The following is a 22,000-nucleotide window of genomic DNA, read 5'->3' on the forward strand; positions in this document are numbered from 1 at the left end:
TCTAAATAAAGATGAGTATAATTAACCGAAAGTTCCCCAAATTTAAAATAGCCCTGTTACATCAGTGCTGGCATTTAAATTGGGATTGTTTTTTTTATTCTCACGAACGCATGATAAGCTTTGCAAACATGTATTCTTTTTATGGCATCATGATTAGTATAATTAGTAATTAAAATCAAGCATTTTTGCAGTGTTCGTTTGCCCTTTTGTTAACTTCCGCTAACTTCTTATTGATGTCATCCGGCAGTTTATATAACCAATTGTCATGTTTGGCAGTCCGGCGTGAGAGTTTGAACAGTTTACATAAACTGGCTGTACCGGCAAGGCTTAATGACACATATTAGCAAATTGAATAATCACCTGTTGTATAACATCTGACATACACTGAACAGGCAAAGAAAGAAATAAACCATTAAACATCATCCTTATCTCCATGCTACTCAAAAGGCAAAAAAATGTAATGAGAACCACAAATTTGGCACAAAGTGGCCATGTAGTTTGAAGAAACTGCCATATAGTCCAGTCCATATGGGCCCCAAACCTTCAAAATGATGAATTTCACCTTTCAGCTGAAAATGGGAACACGCCTATACATAAAACAAGCAAATAAAAGAATGCCTTCTCAAGAAGAAAACCAGGCCTAAACCCACTTGAAAATCTGTGAGCGTGACCTGAAGAGGGGCTATGCACACCTGCAAGCATGAGTGAGCAAGTGAAGCTGCTAATCACTTCTAACAAAAAAAAGACTCCATGCTGCCATTAAAGCAAATGCATTAGCTTTATGGTGTACACACTGTAGCAACAACCTTATTTTACTTTACTTTTTACTTATTTTTTTATTGAATTGCACAGATTATTTTTAAAATATGTATTACTGTACCTGACACAAAATAAAAAATAAAATAAAGCTTTTTTATTGAATCACACAGGTTATCTGTAATTTGATTTCTTTTACTAATATTTATATTTATTAAATTATGACCAGACAGACATGCATGGTCATCTTTGTATTTGAATGGGACTGTTTCCCATTACATTTTTTTTTTTTTGCCCCAAAATGATAATGCCGCACTGTGGCTTCGTGGTTAGCATGTTGGCCACACAGTCAGCAGATCAGGAAGATCTGAGTTTGTATCTCCGTTTGGGCATCTCTGTGTGGAGTTTGCATGTTCTCCCTGTGCGTGGGTTTTCTCCGGGTATTCCTGCTTCCTCCCACATTCCGAAAGTATGCATGTTAGGTAAACTGGAGACTCTAAATAGTCCATACGTGTGAACGTGAGTGTGAATGGTTGTTTGTCTATATGTGCCCTGCGACTGGCTGGCGACCAGTCCAGGGTGTACCCTGCCTCTTGGCCAAAGTCAGCTGGGATAGGCTCCAGCATACCCCCGTGACCCTATTGAGGACAAGCGGCACAGAAAATGAATGAATGAATACCAATAAAAGTAATTTCAATTTCAATTTAAATAATCTTTTACTTTTTAAATGGGGCAAAAGTCTAACCAAAAAGTTAATGTAGTGTCATTTTTTTAATCATAAAAAATTGTATTTTAACAGTCTTGTTTTTAAAAAAATATATATTTTTTGTAATTGGCGAAATTTCAATAAATAATTATTTTAAAACTATGGGAATAATGGGTAAAACTTAACGAAAAAAAAGTTATGCTGTTTAATTTGTGTATTCAAGGGAAAAAAACTAATTTTAACCCTTTTGTTTTTGATTTTCTCATAAAATTTGATCAGCAAAAAAACTATATCTGATTCTACATACTTTTCATGTATATTCAGGGTCAAAATCTTAATTTTCTTCCCATCGCTACTGAGAATTTGCAGCAATTTCAAAAATAGCATTGACAAGCCTATTTAAATTGATGACTAATACAGCTGACAAATCTCATCAGATCAGATAGCAATCTGATGCACTTCTGTACTCATTTTATTATAGACACCCATTGTATGTGCATAAAATGTATTTTTATTCGCTACAAGGGTATAAAAATCTGCCGTTTCACCCTGGAGCTAGTCAGCAAAATCTCAGGCATAAATCAGCGTCCTTCGCCTGTGTCTAAATTATGATGAGTCATGTGTAACATTTCTACACAATAGTGTCACCAGGTTGTGCAACCTCCACAGATGATTCAGCAACTTGAGACATTAAATCACATTAATCCCAAGAGAGGAGAAAAATGTCTGAAATAACGAAGACTTACCTAAAAAACTATGCCCAGTTTGATGGTTGAAATCTGTGCCTGGTGTTTGCATGTCAAAGTCCCATTCAAAGTATGGACCAGCACCTGACTGACTGACACTTTAACCGCACCCCCCAGCCATCCATCACCACCCCCTGTCTCAGTGGAAGCGTCACCCTGTGCCAAGTGAGTGGCGAGTGGGTCAAGTCCAAGCAAACTACCACTGTGGAGCTCGGTGTGGATTGTATGCAAGTGGGAAACGTGACTGACCTGAAGCCAGCTTCCTCGTCGCCTCGCCGGGGGAGCTCATCCAGCAGGAGCCGTGGTGTGGTGGTTTCGCCTCCACCACCGGAGAACGGCTTCAACAACGCCGGAAAGTGTCTCAGCTGTGGCGGCCTCCCGCTTGCCTGTCTCTCTCCCCTCCCTCCCTCATCCTCCTCCTTCTTCCTCCTCTTCGGGGGATCCTGAGGACACACTCGGCGGCGTTCAACTCCTATTAAATCACCTTATGGTCGCAATTACACATTGACTTTCAAGTAGTTTCCGCGAAATAAATCACAACAGACAAGTGTGGCTTTTAACTCATGCTTGTTTAATACGATACGAACCTTGTCCCGAATAACAAAAGTTGTTACCTTTTATAAGAAACAGAATTTACTGTTTTTGATGGAGCCTCTCATCGTGAAGAGACGCCATTTTTTTTCTGTAAACAAGCAACCTAGCAGCTAATGTAGCATTAGCCCAACAAATGACACCGAAAGCATAAACACTGACCACACATCACAGTAGTTAACTCACCAAATTCCTGAAACATTGTTTCTTTGCAACATATAAAGTTAAGTTTTAACAGATTAGTTGGCAATGCTTATATATTTATTGTATTGCATTTATATATTTATAATAGTACTTATACAAAGGTATCTATAAGGCAGGGGTGTCCAAACTTTTTCCACCAAGGGCGACATATTGAAAATAAAAGGGTGGCCACTTTGATAGTAAAACCTGTTTACGACCTTCTAAATACATTTTTAACATTATTAGAGCCCTCTAGAGATGAGACAACACCCCTATAGTCAGTCACCTTTACACTTGTATTACCCAATATGGTAGATATAAAAACAGAAAATAAGACATCTAAGACATAAATAAGACTCATGCTTGTGTGTGTTGCAGTAAATGTGTTCCCTACGGGAGCTGAGTGGAGGGCAGACAGGAAGTGAAGTCAGGGGTTCAAAGCTGAGTTTTAGCTTAGCATACCGAACATTACAGTAAATTACTGACACGTAGTGACCAGTGTAGAATAGTACACATCACAACGTCTTGGAATGAGTCTTCTGAATGCCCTTATATTTGCGTTTTAGTTCATTTAGCCATTTTTATGCGTGAAAATGCCTAATTAAGGCAAAAATGCTTACAATCTGCTTAATTTTTTTGACTGATAAAAGGTCGTATTCAACCACAAAACAGCATGATTTATTAATTCATATATTTGTGAAAAACCGTGATAGACTGAAGCCATGAAATTCGAAGCGCGAAGTGGTAAGAGAATATTGTATGTTTAACAGGAACAAAAAAACAGCCAGCATGTTAGCTTTGTGTTATTGGCATCAACAACAGCAAATAATAATCATCCAGGATTAAAAGTGTGAAAATAACAAAATAAGCACTTGTCTAAAATAGAAGTCAAGTTGCCGCTTTTTACCCTTATTGCTAACTCTCTAGCTAGCTAAGGCTGTTTATTACCTCTAAGTCTGAATATTCATACTCTATCTTGTTTTTACTTATTGCCAGTGATGGACTACAACAGTTGCATTAAAGAGCTTAATACCCACTAAAAATATGAGACATTTGTATTTATTTACATTTCACTGTGTATTCATATGAGTCAGAAGTGAATGTCCCAACTTTTAGTTAAGCTGTTGCCACCTACTGTTTTGGAGTGGAACATCCTCCTGTGAGCCAGCAATGAATTTCTCCTGGAAGGGTTTCAAATGTAAAACACTCCACAATAACAAAACATGTTAGGCGGGGGAGACGACATCCCTATTGGGCATGTTTCATGGGTACAGGAGAGGTAAATTTATCCATTTTTATAGGAAACAGTGTCACGTTTTTCCTGAGACATATATGTTAAATATCATGTAGGCTATCAAAATATTCAAATCATGATGAAGTTGACTAGAATGAGTCCTCAAAAACAGATGCTTCAGTGCTCCTTAGGCTCCATTGGGCCGGGACGAGCACCAAAGCAAACAGACTTTTTAGCCAGGATAGGCTGGCTGTGGTGTATTTAACGCCTACGTGCACGGCCCTGTGAGCCCAGTTCCCACAGAACTGCTTCTGGGCAAGGTCTGTCTTCCTCAAGTGTCCATTGAATAGAATTAGCAGTATACCATTAAATAACCATACCATTAAATACCTTAAATAAGTATTTGTATAATTAATGGCTACACTTATGATTAGATTAGATTTAGTGAGTGTATACAAATAAGATACTCACTAATCAATAAGTGATAAAAATTATACGTATTGACCTTGTGTTTGTTATGAAGTATTTTTGCATGTGTATGGCGCCCTCTGGTGTCTACATAGAGCAGGTACAACCTTATAAGTCAAAGTTGGCCCCTGGAATACACGGGCGAATTTAGGAATGTTAATCATAAACTATTAGCTATGTCTGCTTCCCAGGATTAGAAGACAGCGTTTATAAAATATGAATGAAATGAATTAAATTTATTTGTAGGGGTAGTACGATAGAATTTAAAGAGGTTCTGAATACATTGGGTTCACGAAACACGTTCATAAAAATCACAAATCAGCATGACATTGACTTGGAATGATGGAGCCACACCTTTATTATTAACTTTTACTCTGTACATTAAAATAAAGCATCATCAGTCACCAGATCATGCAAAGCGCGAATGCGTTACAAATATAAACACACTACAAAACAAAAAACATTTTTTTTTGTACAACTATACTGTAGCTATGGAGCCTCCAAAAAATAAATAAATAAATTTAGTACAAAAAAAACCCCTCCTGAGATGGCACATACAGATGGGTGACAAGTGAAAGTTTACAACCAACATGATCGACGCGTCAGTAAGGCGACAGGGGCGAGCTTGAAAGTCATCTTTTAAGGACCGTTTTATACTATTTCCATCATGGTGGTGACAATAAATAACACAATTACAGCGGCTGGGGTGACTATTTTCATCAATAATTACCAGACACATCCGCATTTATTACCTATCTTGGCTGTTTTATTCTTTTTTTTTTGTCACCCATCTGTACATACAGTACATCCATCCATACATACGTACATATAAACATTCATACATACGATAAGGTTACTTATTGGCAACATGACAAGGGACATAAGCTGACAGGTCGGGATGCTTTCCAGGCTGTCTTTTATTCCAAACCATACCACTCGTAAAGGGTGCGTTCACATTAGTCCGTTTTAATCCGGTTCTACATCGTTTAGGTCCAGTGTAAACACTGATACCTGACCAAAGGAAAACACCCAAGCTGTCTTATTCAGAACTATTCCACTGTTAACTTTTACACCAGCACGATTTAGTCGGTTTTAATCTAGTTGTACTTCATTTTGGTCTGATGTGAACACACTGATACCTGACCAAATGAAAACACCTAGGTTGTCTTTTATTCTAAACTATTCTTCTCTTAAAAGGGTGCTTTCACACTACCACTATTTAGTCAGTTTTAATCCACTTCCATCCCCTCATCTAAGGGTGTTTTCACTGACACCCTTTTGTCTGTTTTAATCTAGTTTTAGTTCCATTTGGTCTGATGTGAACACAGTGACACTCGACCAAAGGAAAACACTCTTTTGTTTTCATACTTTTATTCAAAACTATTCCAGTCTTAAAGGGTGCTTTTACACCGGCATAGTTTACTGTGTTTTAAGCCAGATCTAGTTTGTTTTGGTCCGGTGTGAACACAGTGACACACCTGACCAAAGGAAAGCACCCAAGCTGGCTTTTATTCAGAACTATTGCACTCTTCTGAAGGTGCTTTCACAATTTAGTCTGTTTAAATCCAGCTCTATCCACTCTTCTAAGGGTGCTTTCACTCTGACACCCGTTTGTCTGTTTTAATCCAGATCTACTTCCATTTGGTCTGATGTGAACACGGTGACACCTGACCAAAAGAAAACACCCAGGCTGGCATTTATTCAGAACTACTCCACTCTTAAAGGGAGCTTACACTGGCATGATTTGGTCTGTTTTAATCCAGTTGTAGTTTGTTGTGGTCTGGTGTGAACACGGTGACAAACTTGACCAAAGGAAAACGCCCGAGTTGTCTTTTACTCAGAGCTATTCCACTCTGAAAGGATGGTTCCACACTAGTACAATTTAGTATTTTTAAATCAAATTCTATCCACTTTTCTAAGGGTGCTTTCACTGTGACACCCTTTGGTCTGTTTTAAACCAGTTTTAGTTTCATTTGGTCTCATGTGAACACAGTGACACCTGACCAAAGCAAAACAAAACAAAACAGTTTTGTTTTAGTTAGTTTTGTTCAAAACTATTCCACTCTTAAAGGGAACTTACACTGGCAAGATTTGGTCTGTTTTAATCCAATTGTAGTTCGTTTTGGTCTGGTGTGAACACCTGACCAAAGGAAACGAGCAAGAGTTGGACACCTGACCAATGGAAACTCTAGGTTCTCTTTTATTAAAAACTATTCCACTTTTAAAGGGTGCTATAACACTGGCACAATTTAGTCTGTTTTAATCCAGTTCTAGTTCATTTTGGACTGGTGTGAACACCTGACCGAAGGAAACGAGCAAGAGTTGGATTAAAACAGAGCGTAAGTGTGGCTTCTTGCTGTCAAAACCTGGAAAGTGTCTCCAGTTCAAGGAATGTGAAAGTTTCAACAGATAAACAATCATATTTCTATGGACACAAGGGTGACGGCACTCAACAGTCATGTCAGGGTGTTATTGCACTAATGTCTCAATGTCTTCTTTATGATAGCATCATCAACAAATGACAATACCGTAGAAAGATCTACACACGGGTGAAACAAGAACTCAACAGTCACGGCAACAGACATGCGTCTTTTCCTCTTTGAAATGCATTCATTTACTCGACAGGGCGCACTTGCACCGGGGCGGACGCCCAGCCCTGCGAACGACTTCACGTGCTTTTTGCAGCAGATGAATGAATTTCAAGTCGACTCAGGTCTGCACAGCTAAGCGACGAAGCTGTGAAACACAATAAGGCTACAACATCTAGAGAGGGAGAGAGGCAATGGAAGGCTAAAGTCAACACTGATAGAAGAAGCTCCGACGGCTCCAAAGGTCACTGGAGAGCCACACGGAGGAGCCATGCAGAACAACATGAACACACACATACACACACACGCACGCGCACACACTCCCTCACACTGCGGGACAGTGAACGTCGAGACAGGAGAAGGCGCCAAGACGAGACACCACGGCTGGATTTACACAGGAACACTTGACAAATTCACGTAGGGACCAAAAAACCGATTTACTGCGAAAATACTGCATCACAAGGGAACCCATCAAATATCACTGGTGGTTAAAATGCGTATAAATCCAGCCACTTCATGATTTCTAAGAGTTATGTCACTGATAAAAAGCTACTGGCTTATATCCATTTCTATATAGAGATATACTGTAGATATAGACTTTTTTCTGTATTAAATAATGTTCACTGTATATATACTCTATGTACATTCTGTTTGTAGTATCTGATAAAGTGGAAACTCCAAAGTCGTACGTTGACACCCAAAGTTTTTCTAAAGAGATGTTAAAAATGCAGTATAATAAAACAACTATAAAGCAAAATTACTTCTCCTTTGAAAACGATTGACAAGAATGTGCTTGCAGAGCAATAGTGACACCCGGTGGTGTTTTATAGGTACTGCTGTCTTGAGCATTGTGGTGGCTTTGTCGGTATGTACTATTCAAGTACAGTGGAGGCCCACTTTTCCCGAGGATTTGGTTCTGGGCCCACTTGCGACTGGTGAAAAACCGTGAGTAATTGAAACACCTATAAAAATGTTTGACACACAAAAAACAAAAACAAAAAAATTGTGACCAAAAATTTGTGAATTTACGGGGCAATGAATGCTGAATTGTGAACAAGCGGGTATCCACTGTATTCAATATTGTTGGCTGGGAAATACAGAAAATAGCACATTTTTAATGCAATAAAATAAAAAAATAAAGCAGTCTATGTAATTGATATTTAATTAAGAGCGACACTTCCCAAAGTTCCTTTTCCTATTCTATGGCTATTATCACACTTTTCCTCTCTCATATTTTTCTACCTTGGAGGTTCCACTGTATGATACTTCTCATATAGTTTAGATTAGTGTGCAAGTGGGAAAATAAATATTCTCTCTTTTGTCCTACGCTATTCTATGCTATTGGAGTGTATATCAGCGACATAACTCTGTCATTCCACCTATCCTGGTACAGCAGCATGCACTGAACATCCTACCCAGAAGCTGACATGAAGGAGGCAGAGGAAGGGACCAGAATACGTTTAAAATTGAACACACAAATCTCAGACTGCTTCACATTTAAATGTCAATCATCGCTGGCAAACAGGGAAAGAGAAGGGGGGTGGTGGAAAGCCAGAAGATATATGTGGTAGGGGGTCATGTGAGGGGTTCTAGTCAGAGAAAAGGCTGGCGAAGGACTTTCGGAGGTTGCGAATGGTCTCGGCCTTGGCCTCCTCTTGGCCGTCGCTCCCGCTGGAGCTGGAGACTCCGCGGAAGAAGGAGGAGTCGCTGAAGGCGTTGAAGGCATTGGTCAGTGACTGGGACTTACTGGGATGGCAGAGGGGAGAGAGAACAGGAGGGATGGATGGAGGGAGGGAGCCAGGAAGGAAGGAAGGATAGGACGGAGGAAGGGAGATAATAAGTGGGAGTGTTAATAAGATGAGGTAGGATGACAAACGTCAGGGAAACATTGACACAATTTCACAGCAAAAATTCATAGTGCATTTGTTGGGCAAGATTGTGTAACTTCAGCTCGCTCAGTAGCAGTTGACGTGACATGAATACGTCATGTAACGCAAGCTAATGTATGTGTGCTTACTAAAACTAGGCAGCAGATGGCAGCATAACAAGCCACTCACTTTACACATGCAAATCGACCCGATAGTGACTTCTGTTGACACATCTCTTAATAAACAGCGTTTTTTTTTCTTCACAGCAAAACGTGGTCACTGTTACAAACAAAAAATTATGGTTTACCTCTGCTAGGCTTAAAAAGGGTGAAAGACAAGTCGAAAATAATAAAAATAAAGAAAAAAACTAACCCTAACCCTAATTTGAATTTCTAAAATAACAACAATTAAAAATATATTAATTACTGTTTGTAGGTTGGTTAGTTATTTAGTTAAAAATGACGTAATAACAGTTGTGTGGAGGGTGGTGACCATGGGGAAGAATGCATCAAATTTTGATGCAGATCTGGTTCAGATGGAGTGAGGAATGTGTTCTGCGCTTGCATTGGACAAAACAAACGTCACCAAATCCAGCACATGGAGCTGTGATGTAAATCCATTGTTGTGTGTGGTGGTTGGCACCAATTTTGCAGTGCTGATTACTGCCACCTACAGGACTGGAGTGGAAGAAGCCCTGCTTTGCTAATGTGGTAAATAGCTAAGAGGTTCGAGGTGACTAAATGAAATATGTGTCTTTGATGACATGGCTCTTACTTGAGCAGAGGATGGCTTTTTGCCTGGGATGCTGGCTGTTCCTCTTGGGCCTCAGCGGGGGCGGCAGCTGTTTCGGACTCAGGGTTTTGAGATGGAGAGGCGGCCTTGGCCTTAGCAGGAGACTGGACGTTCGGTGGTGACTGGCTGGCTTTGGCTGGCGACTGTACCTGCGCCAGGCCAGGAGAGGAGGCAGCGGAGGAGGCGCTGTCTGAGGTCTCAGTGGGTGCCGGGTTCTGGGGGGCGGTCGTCTGGGGTTTGGGTGGAGCCCTGGGTGGAGGCGGGGTTTGTGGCTTTGGCTGCAGCTGCGGCTTGGAGTTCCTGCGCACGGGAGGGATGGGCTTGGCGGGAGGCGTGGGTTTGGGCGGCAGCTCCTTTGGCTTTCCGGGAGCTGGGGTGGGGGATCCCGGGACCTGGGGCTTGGGCTGCTCTGTGGTCGGAGCAGACGCTTGTGCAGAGGCTGAAGCTGAAGGGGAACCCGGGACTGCTGCCGACTTAGCTGGGGAAGATGGAGACGCTTTGGAAGGAGCTGAGCTGGAATCTGGAGTGGATTTTGTGACAGATGGAGCTCGTGTCATGGGGGGAGGCCTCTGCACGGGCGGCTTTGTCACCGAGGCCGCCTTCTGGACTGGACTTGGCTTCTGGGGCTGGGATGGTTTCTGGGATTGACCTGGAGTAGCTTTCTGGGCTTGGCTGGGCTTTGACGGTGGCTCAGAAGATCTCTTAACTGTCTCTGATGACGGATCCACACTCTGTGGTTTGGCTGATGCTCCTAGAAATAGAATGATTAGATTATAGATCAACAGATCAATATAAATATGTGGCTTACAGAGTAGGATGGCATAAAAACAATACGCAGGAGACAGCTATATCGATAAATACAAGCTTTAGATTGAACATGCTCCTTTGACGTCATTCTGTCAACGGTACTGACCAGCAGAGGGCAGCGCATTACTGTTTTATTTTTGATTTCATTCATGACGTTTGATTACGTTTTCAGTCATAGACGTTTATTCTATTTCCAGCAACACCACCATAACTGAGATGAAAAATGAAGATTAAAGATAATTCAGTGTTCCTTGACATCATATGGAATGCAAAAATCACACAAATGATTTAAGATGATGTTCCAGATTCAAGGGCCAAACATTCCAATCCCCCAAACGTCGTGATGAATTAGTAAATGGTGTTCACAGAACCTTGAGGTTGAGGTCGCTGGCTGGTTCTGCTTGCATCTGGTGGCCCGTCTTTATTGCTGGCACTCTGGAAGAAGGGTCAACAATTATAGTAAATAGGCCATAAAACACAATACTAAACAAGAAACGTTAGAACCGCCGTGTTCTAACGTGTTCTAACGTGTTCTAACGTGTTCTAACGTGTTCTAACGTGTTCTACCTGAGGGGGTGCTGTAGCGCTCGTCCTCTGTTGGCCTTGAGGAGAGCGAGCGGGCGAGCGGGAAGTGCCGGATGTCTTGGCGGCGAAGGCTTGGTTCATCTTAGCCAGCACCACCTCGGAGATGAGCTGGCGATCCTCTGCCTGGTGATCACCGATCAGCTGCATAGACGAGCCCACCACCTGAGCACACAGAGCATAGACAATGTAGCGGATTCGGGAGATGCCGTGTTTATATTTAAGACAGAGAAGCAGTTCCATTGTTTTATTGAATTGTTATTTTGGATTGAAGTGTGTGACTGGCTTTTTTTTTTTATCAGCTAAGGGGGCAATCATGCATGAGCCCTATGAAGTCTGCCTAGTAACAATACATCTAAAAATAACTCCTGTAAGGTGGGATGTGTAGATTGCTGTGTTATTGGAGTTTCTTCTTCTTCTTCTACTCCTCTCTGTAATTGTTGTCATTGAATTTTCCAACCTTGTCACGCCTCATTTCTCCACTAAATTTTCCTCACTTTCCCATGTGTGCTGCTGCAGTCTTAACTACTAACAACCTTTAGCTCCTTGCAGTCATACTCATTGCACATGGTGCCTTGACTTTTGAGACTATTTGTTCCGGTTCCTGCTTTCCAGCCTTTCTAGCCCAATTGCAGCCTGATTACAGTCCCCCCTTTAAATGGTTATATAATTATCTTGTCTAATAATCTGTACTCTGTTGTTTTGGACTCATTTACTTTAGTGTGTGACTGTAAATACATACTCGTTAATTGGTTCCAGGCCTAATTGTCTATCCATTCTTTTTCTATGCCGCTTATCCTTATTAGGGTCGCGGGGGTATGCTGGAGCCTATCCCAGCTGACTTCGGGCCAGAGGCGGGGTACACCCTGGACTGGTCGCCAGCCTACAGGCCTAAACGTGATAAGTGAATTTCCTGTTTATGACTTTCTAGATATGTTTTTTTTTTACCATTACTAGAGGCCTGTAGAGATGAAATAACACCCCAATAGTCACGATTACACTCCTAGAAGAAGAGAAGAAGGCAAAAACTTACCACTTCCACACCGAATGGGAGGAGAACTTTTTTTCACTTGACCATTTTGGGCATGCCATGGCTGACTACATGCAGTGTTAAGGTAATGTAATGTGCTGTCATGTCTCATCAATGTTGTGTTATTACTGACGCCTAGTGACCAAAATACTACATGACTACATGACTTGTCTTTCATAATTTTATGAAATGTATTTTTATTAGGCCATAGTCTACCACAAAGCAGCGATCAATTATCAATTTATTAATTTTAGGTGTATATGTATGATAGGGATGTGAACAATAAACCGTTGCGACTGGATATCCGGTTTGAGGAGCAAACGATTCCGATGCGGTGGTAAAAGACTCCTGTATCGATAATAATCAGCCATGACTCTTTAGATTCATCGATTGTGGAAACACGCATCGGTTATTGCGAGAGAAGCAATCAGCTGACAGTGTCATAAAAAATACAAGGGCCTGGGCTGCCAGCGAAAGGATTGTCACGCATGCTCCATAACTTGCCATGGCTGAAGACGAGAATGCTAATGGCGCTAATGCCAACGCTAATGCGGCGTTTGAACGCTGAAGTTTGGAACGTCTTTGGGTTGATTTCAAGAAGGGTGCAAAACCTGACCAGTCAGACCAACAGGGGTGAGTTTGGTAACCTTTCTGCTTTGTAACTTGATTACTTTGAAATGTTGGGCCTGGAGTGTTGAAAGCACTATGGTCAGTCTGAAATGTTGTACGATTACCATTGTTATGACTGAGTATGGGATTGTTTATTTTTCCAAGATAAAAGAGCCTTTTCTTTGCACTCATGTGACAAATACTTCTATTTACTCATCTGTGCTTGGAAGACAAGTGTCATTATTTAAGGGGCTTTGCACTATGTATGTATTTTGTATTAGTAATTGGACTGAAGGTTAAGACTTGTGTTTTTTCATTGTTATATTTTCTATAGATAGATGAATGTTTATTGTCATTGTACTCAGTATACAGTGAAAGTTAGTTTGGTGGCTCCACTTCCATTTGTAGCAACATTGACATGTTAAAACTTAAATGTTCCATATCCAAATTTAACAGGTATGAAAATAAAGATACTGTATAACATATAGAATGTAAAATATTGATCCCATGAAAGAAAAAGATGCTCATTCAGCAAGTCTTTTTTTTTTTCCCAGTGCCTTACAGCATGCTTGCGGATATAATGTGCTCTTTTACACATTAGAAAATACTGTAAGAATGCCACTTTCATATAAATAGCATCTCTATTTTATAATGTAAGATTAATATCTACATCAACAAACATTAACCGTAAAATTAAATCGAATCAAATCGTATACCGTAAACCGTATACATACAGTCATGAAAAAAATGATTAGACCACCCTTGCTTCTTCAGTTTCTTGTTCATTTTAGTGCCTGATACAACTAAGGTACCTTGTTTGGACAAATATAACAATATAACAATATAACAATGTGATAGACGATTTGATTCGAATCTAGATACATAGGTTACGATATATATGTTTAACATACTGCTGGATCAATAGCTTTCGATACATTGTTTTTCAACATTTTTTAAGACATTATTATTTTACCTATTATTTTTTTAAAGTGTAGGATTGTTAGTTTCATTTTCTTTTTCTTTTGATTTTATTTTATGTATTGTTATCACATTTTAGTTTATTATGCTTGTTGCTGTAACATGTGGAAGCAATCCATTATGATGATGAATTATTATTATGAATGTATTCATTGTTTTTAATTATTAATAACTTTTTTCCCATTTGAACACACGCTTGATTAAAATTTTAAGACCAGTTGAAAAATTACAAGAATGTACGTTTTACACTGTTGGATTAAGGAGGTTCTAAGTAGAGCTTCAAAATGCAAAATAAAAGAAATAGGAGCCAGAATTTTTTGGAGTAAGCATTTTATAGCAAACAGTGAAATAGAGTGAAATAGGCTGTTAATCAGCTGATCTAAAGTTTAAGACCACACCCTTTAAAAGCAAAAAATCTTGGCAAAAATGTGGATTCAATGTCATTTTCTGTCAGGTATCCACACTGTCTCTATCTATATCATATCTCGCAAAGGCAAAAAAGCTTTCTCTCTTTGAACGTGGTCGGATTGTTGAGCAGCATAAGCAAGGCCTCTCACAGCACGCCATTGCTTCTGAGTTTGGACGCAGTAAGACAGTCAGTCGTTAGTCGGGTTATGGAACAAAGAAGTCACGTGGAAAACCCCAAAAAACGTCACCAGCCCTGAGCCGAAGAATTCGATTGTCTTGCCGTCAAGACACGGGACCATCCGCGGCCCAAATGAAGGTTGTTACTGATGCGGAGTGCAGTCCAAGAACCATCAGACGGCATCTGCGAGAGAAGGGTTTTAAGAACATAAAACGTCTTCAAAGGCCGCGTCTCCTTTCAACGCCACAGAATTTGTCCTGATGGCTTCCAACGTTACTGGCATGACAAGGAGATCCCACCTGAGATGTGTTCCACCCAGCACAGTGGAGGCCCCATCATGATCTGGGGTGCTTTTTCTTCAATGAAACAATGGAGTTTCAGCTTGTGCAGGTACTGTACGTCATACGGCATCTGGCTATGTGAAAATGTTGTAGGAGGCATCCCTCATGACTGAAGGCCCACGTCTGTGTGGTAATGATTGGATTTTTCAACAGGACAACGCTGCAGTTCACAATGCCCACCTGACAAAGGACTTCTTCCAGAGAAATAACTTCACTCTTTTGGACCATAATGCATGTTCCCCTCATCTAAATCCTATTGAGAACATTTGAGAATGGACGGCAAGGGTAGGTTACAAAAATAGACATCAGTTCCAGACAGTGGTTGACCTCCATGAAGCCATCTTCACCACCTGGAGCAACATTCCCACTAGCCTCCTGGAAACACTGGAATCAAGCATGGCCAAACCAATTTTTGAGGTGATTAACAAGAATATCACAGCTACTCATTACTGACTCCTTTTTTGAACATTTTATTTCTATTTTAAACCTTTGATCAGCTGATGAGCAGCCTATTTCAGTCTAATGCTTATCGTTGTGCAATATATTGCTTACTCAAAAACTGTTTTTGTCTCACTCCCACTTCTTCTTTTATACTTTCAAGCTCTACTGAGAACCTCCTTAAGATTCAAGAGTGCAAAATGTAAATTCTGGTCTAAAAAATTCTGATCAGGAGTGTATATAGGTAAATCAGACTATTTATTATATTATTATTTGAATTTATTATGCTGCTGAAACGTGTGAGAGCAATATACATCAGTTTATTATGCTGCTGTGTGGTATCGATATGGCAAAATGCGTAACTGTAGGTGAAAGGATCAAAGTATATACAGTTTGTCGTATATAGAGAGTGTATTTTGGTTATATTCAGTCAGTTAATTCCCAGAGAGACTGTTGGCCCCAGCGGTGTCAAATGAGGCCAAACATGCTAAATGTAAGCCTGCAGGACCTTATCTGTCTCTTTGAACCACACTTCTCTCAGGCTTCTGCATAAATAAATACATTGACTGGCTTATTTATAGCCTAATTAAACGTCCCACCGTGTGTTTTCCTCACCTCAGTGATGTAGTCATTGCCATCCTTGCCACAAATGGCCTTGACGGCGCAAATATCCAGCCCGCCAAAGATCTCTGAGCAGGTATCCACCCACAGCTTATACCTGCAAGAGGACACACAAATGTAGCAGGACGATGTGACTCTAACTCTTAAAAGGATTGTTGTAACGTTCTAGTGGAATCACTGTGACGTGACAGGACAGTGTGACTAAGTGTGACATAACACAGCCCAGCAGAGAGCATCACTAATACTGCGGTTGCAGTTGCGGTAGCGGTGGCGGCGCTCACTTGTCAGTCATGGCTACTTGCTCCAACATGGCGGAGCCGGTGTTGCTTTTCCAATTACCAGAGATGGATGTTCGCCTGGAAAAGAAAAGGAAATTGGGCCATCAGTCCTCACACCAGCCTTCACATGTAAGATTTTCAGTAGAAGACCCTCACGAGAGAGTTAAGGTATTGGTGACATTAGCAGTTTGATCAAGATGGCAATTGTATGTGGTGTGATAACCCTAAACCTAATATCTATGACCCCAATATGCACACACTGGTCATATATTTAGGTACGCCTGCACAATCTATTGCGTCTGTGTAGGCTCTCAGTCGTACAGGAGTTGTCCATCGAGGAAAAGGCTTCTTGAGACGTCATCTGTACTTCTGTGTAGAAGGTGTCGGACGTTTCGCTCCTCATCCGAAGAGCTTCGTCAGCAAACTAATAAGTGCTGGTAGCTTAGGCCTTAAATACAGTAAGAGTGGGCGGAATTGGTGTGCCAACACCCTCCTCCTATTGGTTCGTTACACTAAGCCTGGGCGGAGCAGTGGTATAATCCTATCCTGTTATTCACACCTACGATAAAAGGGAAGTGTCGCTCCCTGAATTGGGTATGAACGACTCTGATACTGGCTTGTTAGCATCTATTGTTCTGGCTCGGCCCTGCCTTCACCTCATTTGCAAGACTAAGAGCTGTGGGTTTTGGTCTCAGTAACCTGCTGAACACAGGGTCCAAATTAACATTTACATTGGGGAAACTAAGCAAATGCTCCAAAAAAGGCTTTATCAACATCGCAGGGACAATGCTAGTGGTCCTCAATCAGCAGTACATCTACACCTGAAAGCTACCAATCACTCTTTTCAGGACAGCGAGGTAAAGATTTTGGCCAAAGAAAACAGATGGTTTGAAAGAGGAGTAAAGGAAGCTATTTTTGTCAAACAACAGAACCCATCATTGAATCGGAATGGTGGTTTGAGGTTTAATTTGGACCCTGTGTTCAGCAGGTTACTGAGACCAAAACCCACAGCTCTTAGTCTTGCAAATGAGGTGAAGGCAGGGCCGAGCCAGAACAATAGATGCTAACAAGCCAGTATCAGAGTCGTTCATACCCAATTCAGGGAGCGACACTTCCCTTTTATCGTAGGTGTGAATAACAGGATAGGATTATACCACTGCTCCGCCCAGGCTTAGTGTAACGAACCAATAGGAGGAGGGTGTTGGCACACCAATTCCGCCCACTCTTACTGTATTTAAGGCCTAAGCTACCAGCACTTATTAGTTTGCTGACGAAGCTCTTCGGATGAGGAGCGAAACGTCCGACACCTTCTACACAGAAGTACAGATGACGTCTCAAGAAGCCTTTTCCTCGATGCACAATCTATTGCGATCCAATGCAAACATCCTGTGTCTTTATAAAGATAATACTGCTCACTTTTGTCAGAAAAGTATTAATTTCACACTATTTGTTATTGTACTTGTAGTTTGCACTGCATCCTAGTGAGAGTTGTTTGTAGTATTTTCAACCTCTCAAGGTAACCAAAATACTGTGTTTGGGGCTATATTTACTCAACTGCAGTGAGTACCGGGTGTTTATTAGGGGTAATGGAATAAATGAAGTTTATATTGTACAACATCATACTTATAACATTGTACACACAAATAAATAATGACAAAACTGTCTTTTTTTTTGTTAATCTGACAAACCAAAACGTAAAAAAAAAGTGTTTATTGTACAATGAGGTAGTTATTGCTATAAAACAACTGTAAGCTCTTTCTGTATCCTTTTCTCTGCAAATAGTGTTCCTGTATTGTAATTTTAAATCATCATTTAATGCATTTATTGCTTCATCAATACATACTCGTCTGTAACTCACATTGCAAATTGGTTTAATCCCACAAATATTGAAATCGTACACTGCAAATACCCGTAAATGGTCAGTAATATCACTAATAAGCAGTCCACTAATTGTTTCATTTATCAAATTATTAGTGAAAATATTATCGATAAAAGTTGCACTGTGTAAAGTGATCCTACAACATACTATAACATAGTACCATACTATATTACAGTATATATTATTCTACATTGTATTACGATAGTACACATGATTATGTTTTTACAGCCTGGAATAAAATCCCGCTTTATTATTATTTCTAATTACCTCCTCCTGTACAGGTGGTGTGTGTTGTGTTAAAGACATCATGCCAAACATATAAGTTTAGTCTTTAATAATCAATAAAACGTGTGCATTATTCTCTTTGGAAAGGCACAATAAGTGTTAGAGCTCTTGAATGGGATCTCATTAGATTATGCAGGTGTTGATCGGGAGGGTTACTGTTACCGTACAACACATACTTACATGTACGCCTTATAGTCAGCGCCTATCTTCTGCACCCTGATGTCGTACTTGGCGTCTACGAAAGGCTCTGTTGTGCAGTAAGTCTGAGTGATGGCCACCACACTTGCAATGTCCTGGAAGTCGCTCACATTGTCGACTTTAACCTACAGGAGAGCAACACATGACTTTTATTAGCATGTCTCAGAAGTACAAACCATTGCTCCAAGTGGTTACGAATAAAGTCAGTATCTTAAATGATGGTAAAGCGCCAGTCATCTACCGCCATTGTTCCATAAGGAAATCACAGATCACTGAAGCCCTCGAGTCACCTAAGGCAAACTTTTTTGCACTTTTCAAGCGCTGCGGCAACAGGAACAAGCCCCGGGCGTCATAGAAGTGCTGGTGTTTCAGGTGGCTGATAAGGTTTGATGTATTGAAGCATCATGGAGCATTTTGTGCAATTTGGCATGTGAAATGTCTTCCTCTGATACAGTGAATGTTTGTTTAAAAGTGAGCAGGCAGGAGAAAAATGGACTCCAAAAACGCCTCATTGGAGCATTTTTTTTAAAAGCTACTTTTTAATGTTATATGATGTCATAATTCCTCATATCGGCTCAATAATTACTGTGCACCTTTAATAAGTACTGGAGTAAAAACTTTGAATCGCACAATTCATAAGTAACTTCTGGATATAGATTAAGTCAGGTATTGGCACTGATAAAAATATAAGAACATCAATCTAAAAATAAGCAGGATTCAGCAAATGATTCAGAAAATGAAAGACATGCCTCTCTTTGCAACGACAATCAAAAATCGGACCAATAGAATGGGAACAAACATCACCAGTAGGCAAATTGATGACATTAATTCAAGCACATGCAAACACATCCAATTACTGGAACAGGAGGCAAAATGGATCTTTAGATGGTAAGGTTGCTGACCCCTGGATTAAGTAATAGCTTATTGGCCAAGTTCAATTAATGAAATGTGCCAGGAAAATATGGGTGGTTATTGTACTTATAAAATGGTTTGTGTACATTATTCCATTTGATTTTACTAATAGTAGTTATAATTATAGTTGCAAACATACATATGTATTTCTACTAAGGTACACATTAATGCTACACTGACTTGCTGTGATTATCTGCTCATGGCTAGAGGCCTCCTGTCTCCAAAACAAATCCTCCACATGCTTATCACCTGATTCAGATAGCCTTAGGTGTCTAGGCATGGGAGGTCTGCCCTGCATTGTCTCTGTCCCTCACAGGAGGAGAAGAGCACCCCTCCCTTTTGCATATGTGGCACGCATATATTAACTAACACTTTTGGCACAGTCCAGGTCACATGCTCTTTTTGGTATGCTTCGTACTTCCTGTACTCTGTCTCCTCAGACGTCTGGGAGCTTGGCACGGGGCGAAGCCATGAGCAGCTGCAGCTGCTACCACTCAGAAATTAGTCTCTGCACTACTTAGTCTCCTCGTTCATGCTCTTGCTTGTCGGGAGTATTTTTCCTGCCAGCACTAGTCACCTGTGTGCCTGCTCTGCATCTATTTACTCACGACCTTTCATTCGTTCCTCATTGTAGGCTACTCGGGAAGCATCCCCTTTTGTATAGTTTTTCCGTATCATGAAATCGTTTTTTCCTGCCCGTGGTTTTTGCCCCCAGCAGTGCCTTTTGTTAGATTTGTGTATTTTTGCCTTTTTGCTTGCAGTGCTCCTTTTGTTATACTTTTGCTCCACACTGTTCGGTGTTATATCTTTTTGAATGATTAAATATTCTACCTGGTCTTTTGCCTTTGCCTCCAGTCTTTGCTTCCGGGTTTCAACAAAACATATACTCAACCGTAACACTTTTAGCATGACTAGTCAGACATTTTCTGTAGAAGCTTTTTTTCTTCCCATTCCCAGTGTTGGTGGTGAGTAACTTAAGTTCGGATGAGACGGTGAGATGGCAGGTCGAGATCTGTGCTCGGGAAAAGTGCCAAAATTGTCTGAAACTTTTCAATCAGCACAGAGGTTTTTTCAGTCCGTGAAAGTCCATGCAAACCATCCAATAAGTAGCAAATAACAGGTGTGGAGCTATTAGGTGGCAGGATATAATGGGGGAGGCTCAGTAAACGGAGGACATTGATTCAAAACCACATTAATTCAGAGGGAATAATGGGTGCTGGATCAATAATGAGTGGAAGAGAGTAGATAAATATTAAACTGTGATCTCAGCCATAAATTAAATACTAAATTTACTGCAGTTCAATAACAGGACCAGGAAGTATATACAGTGACATACAGTAGAGGCTCATCGACAGATGTCAGCTTGATGGTGACTTTATTAGCACATAGGATTGGACCACAAGCACTGGTTGAAGATCTCAACCAATCTTTTTGGTGTATGTGTTCGATACCCTTTAAGATGGCTGCTTGAAAAACACTGATTTTCTTTGACCCTTCAGGTGTTATACCACTGAGAACCCCCCTGATTTTTTCTCAGAGCTTCCGATGGCATTCTTGTACACAGAAACAACACTCACCTTTCCCATTCCGGAGTGAGCATGTCCGATCTTCACCACGACGGGAAAACTTGGCGTCGTGATCTGAGAAGCAACAGAAAAGGGAAAACGATGATGACGTAAGAGGAGTACAGACATTTTATCAAATACTTCAATTTTTTTTTATTTTTTATGAGGGCAAAGTGACATATTGTAAATAAAATCATTTTTTTTTTATTCTTGAAAATGAAAGACTGCCTGAAGTACTGAGTTCATGGACATTATCAACATTGCCAGGCCTTCACTTGCTTCTTGTTTCTGTGCACGAAAAGCATGCTTGACTGCCTTGAGCTCAAGCTACTGACTTGACCAATATAATAGTCTGGGGCTGCATGAGTGCTGTTGGCAATGAGGAGCCAAGGTTCATTGTGGGAAGCACAAATTCCAACATGCACTGTGACACTGTGAAGCAGTGGTAGTTTTCCAACATAAGGAGCCCAAACACCTCCAAGATGGCAAGTGGCAAGTGAGGAAGATGTAGATGAAGGTGCGGGCAAGAATGACTCCTCCACACTTGAGCCCAAAGAAGGAAGCGCAAGGTGTCTAACCTTCTTCATGGAGGAGTGAAAGAGGATTCCAGTAGTGGAAGGCAGTGCTAGATAACAATGGTAAACACACAAAATACTGACACTCTGGGCCCAATTTGGACATTTTCACTTAGGGATGTACAGTAGTTCTCAGACCGTCTGTAAGTGACTGAGATTAAAATATCTGTTTTGACAACAAGACAAACCAACGAGAAGTCATCAATCCAAACACCTCCCTCACTCATGGTGCAACCAAAAATATACCCATGTGGAACACACAGTCTAACTGCAGGACACACACTCTGCAGGTAGCAAAATAAACACTTACACACTAACACCCGCAAGGCATGCTGGGTAACTTCCACTTGGAGACGTGTGTATGTGGGCTCCCAGCATGCCTTG

At 40.7% G+C, this 22,000-nt stretch overlaps 2 protein-coding genes across 7 annotated transcripts in view; both read right to left on the reverse strand.

The window, feature by feature from the left end:
• The window catches only part of pparg (peroxisome proliferator-activated receptor gamma), a 38,735-nt gene extending 36,110 nt beyond the window's left edge, over nt 1–2,625 (reverse strand). For 2 of the 5 annotated variants that reach the window (XM_054783928.1, XM_054783927.1), the window contains exon 1: nt 2,209–2,380. In XM_054783928.1, coding sequence (XP_054639903.1) covers nt 2,209–2,260 — 52 coding nt within the window. In that variant the 5' untranslated portion in view covers nt 2,261–2,380. Of the gene's footprint in view, nt 1–2,208; nt 2,383–2,457 lie in introns of those variants that run through there. The other 3 variants (XM_054783930.1, XM_054783929.1, XM_054783931.1) reach the window with 3 other exon arrangements.
• Nucleotides 2,626–5,004: 2,379 nt separating this feature from the next.
• The window catches only part of syn2b (synapsin IIb), a 74,058-nt gene continuing 57,062 nt past the window's right edge, over nt 5,005–22,000 (reverse strand). The window contains exons 6-13 of one of the 2 annotated variants that reach the window (XM_054783746.1): nt 21,054–21,116; nt 18,547–18,689; nt 16,206–16,280; nt 15,919–16,021; nt 11,307–11,486; nt 11,111–11,174; nt 9,915–10,683; nt 5,005–8,979 (exon numbers count right to left, since the gene is read on the reverse strand). In XM_054783746.1, coding sequence (XP_054639721.1) covers nt 8,862–8,979; nt 9,915–10,683; nt 11,111–11,174; nt 11,307–11,486; nt 15,919–16,021; nt 16,206–16,280; nt 18,547–18,689; nt 21,054–21,116 — 1,515 coding nt within the window. In that variant the 3' untranslated portion in view covers nt 5,005–8,861. Of the gene's footprint in view, nt 9,019–9,914; nt 10,684–11,110; nt 11,175–11,306; nt 11,487–15,918; nt 16,022–16,205; nt 16,281–18,546; nt 18,690–21,053; nt 21,117–22,000 lie in introns of both variants that reach the window. The other variant, XM_054783745.1, reaches the window with a different exon arrangement.

The sequence above is a fragment of the Dunckerocampus dactyliophorus genome, chromosome 8, assembly GCF_027744805.1.
Source record: "Dunckerocampus dactyliophorus isolate RoL2022-P2 chromosome 8, RoL_Ddac_1.1, whole genome shotgun sequence".
NCBI classification, from domain to species: Eukaryota; Metazoa; Chordata; class Actinopteri; order Syngnathiformes; family Syngnathidae; genus Dunckerocampus; species Dunckerocampus dactyliophorus.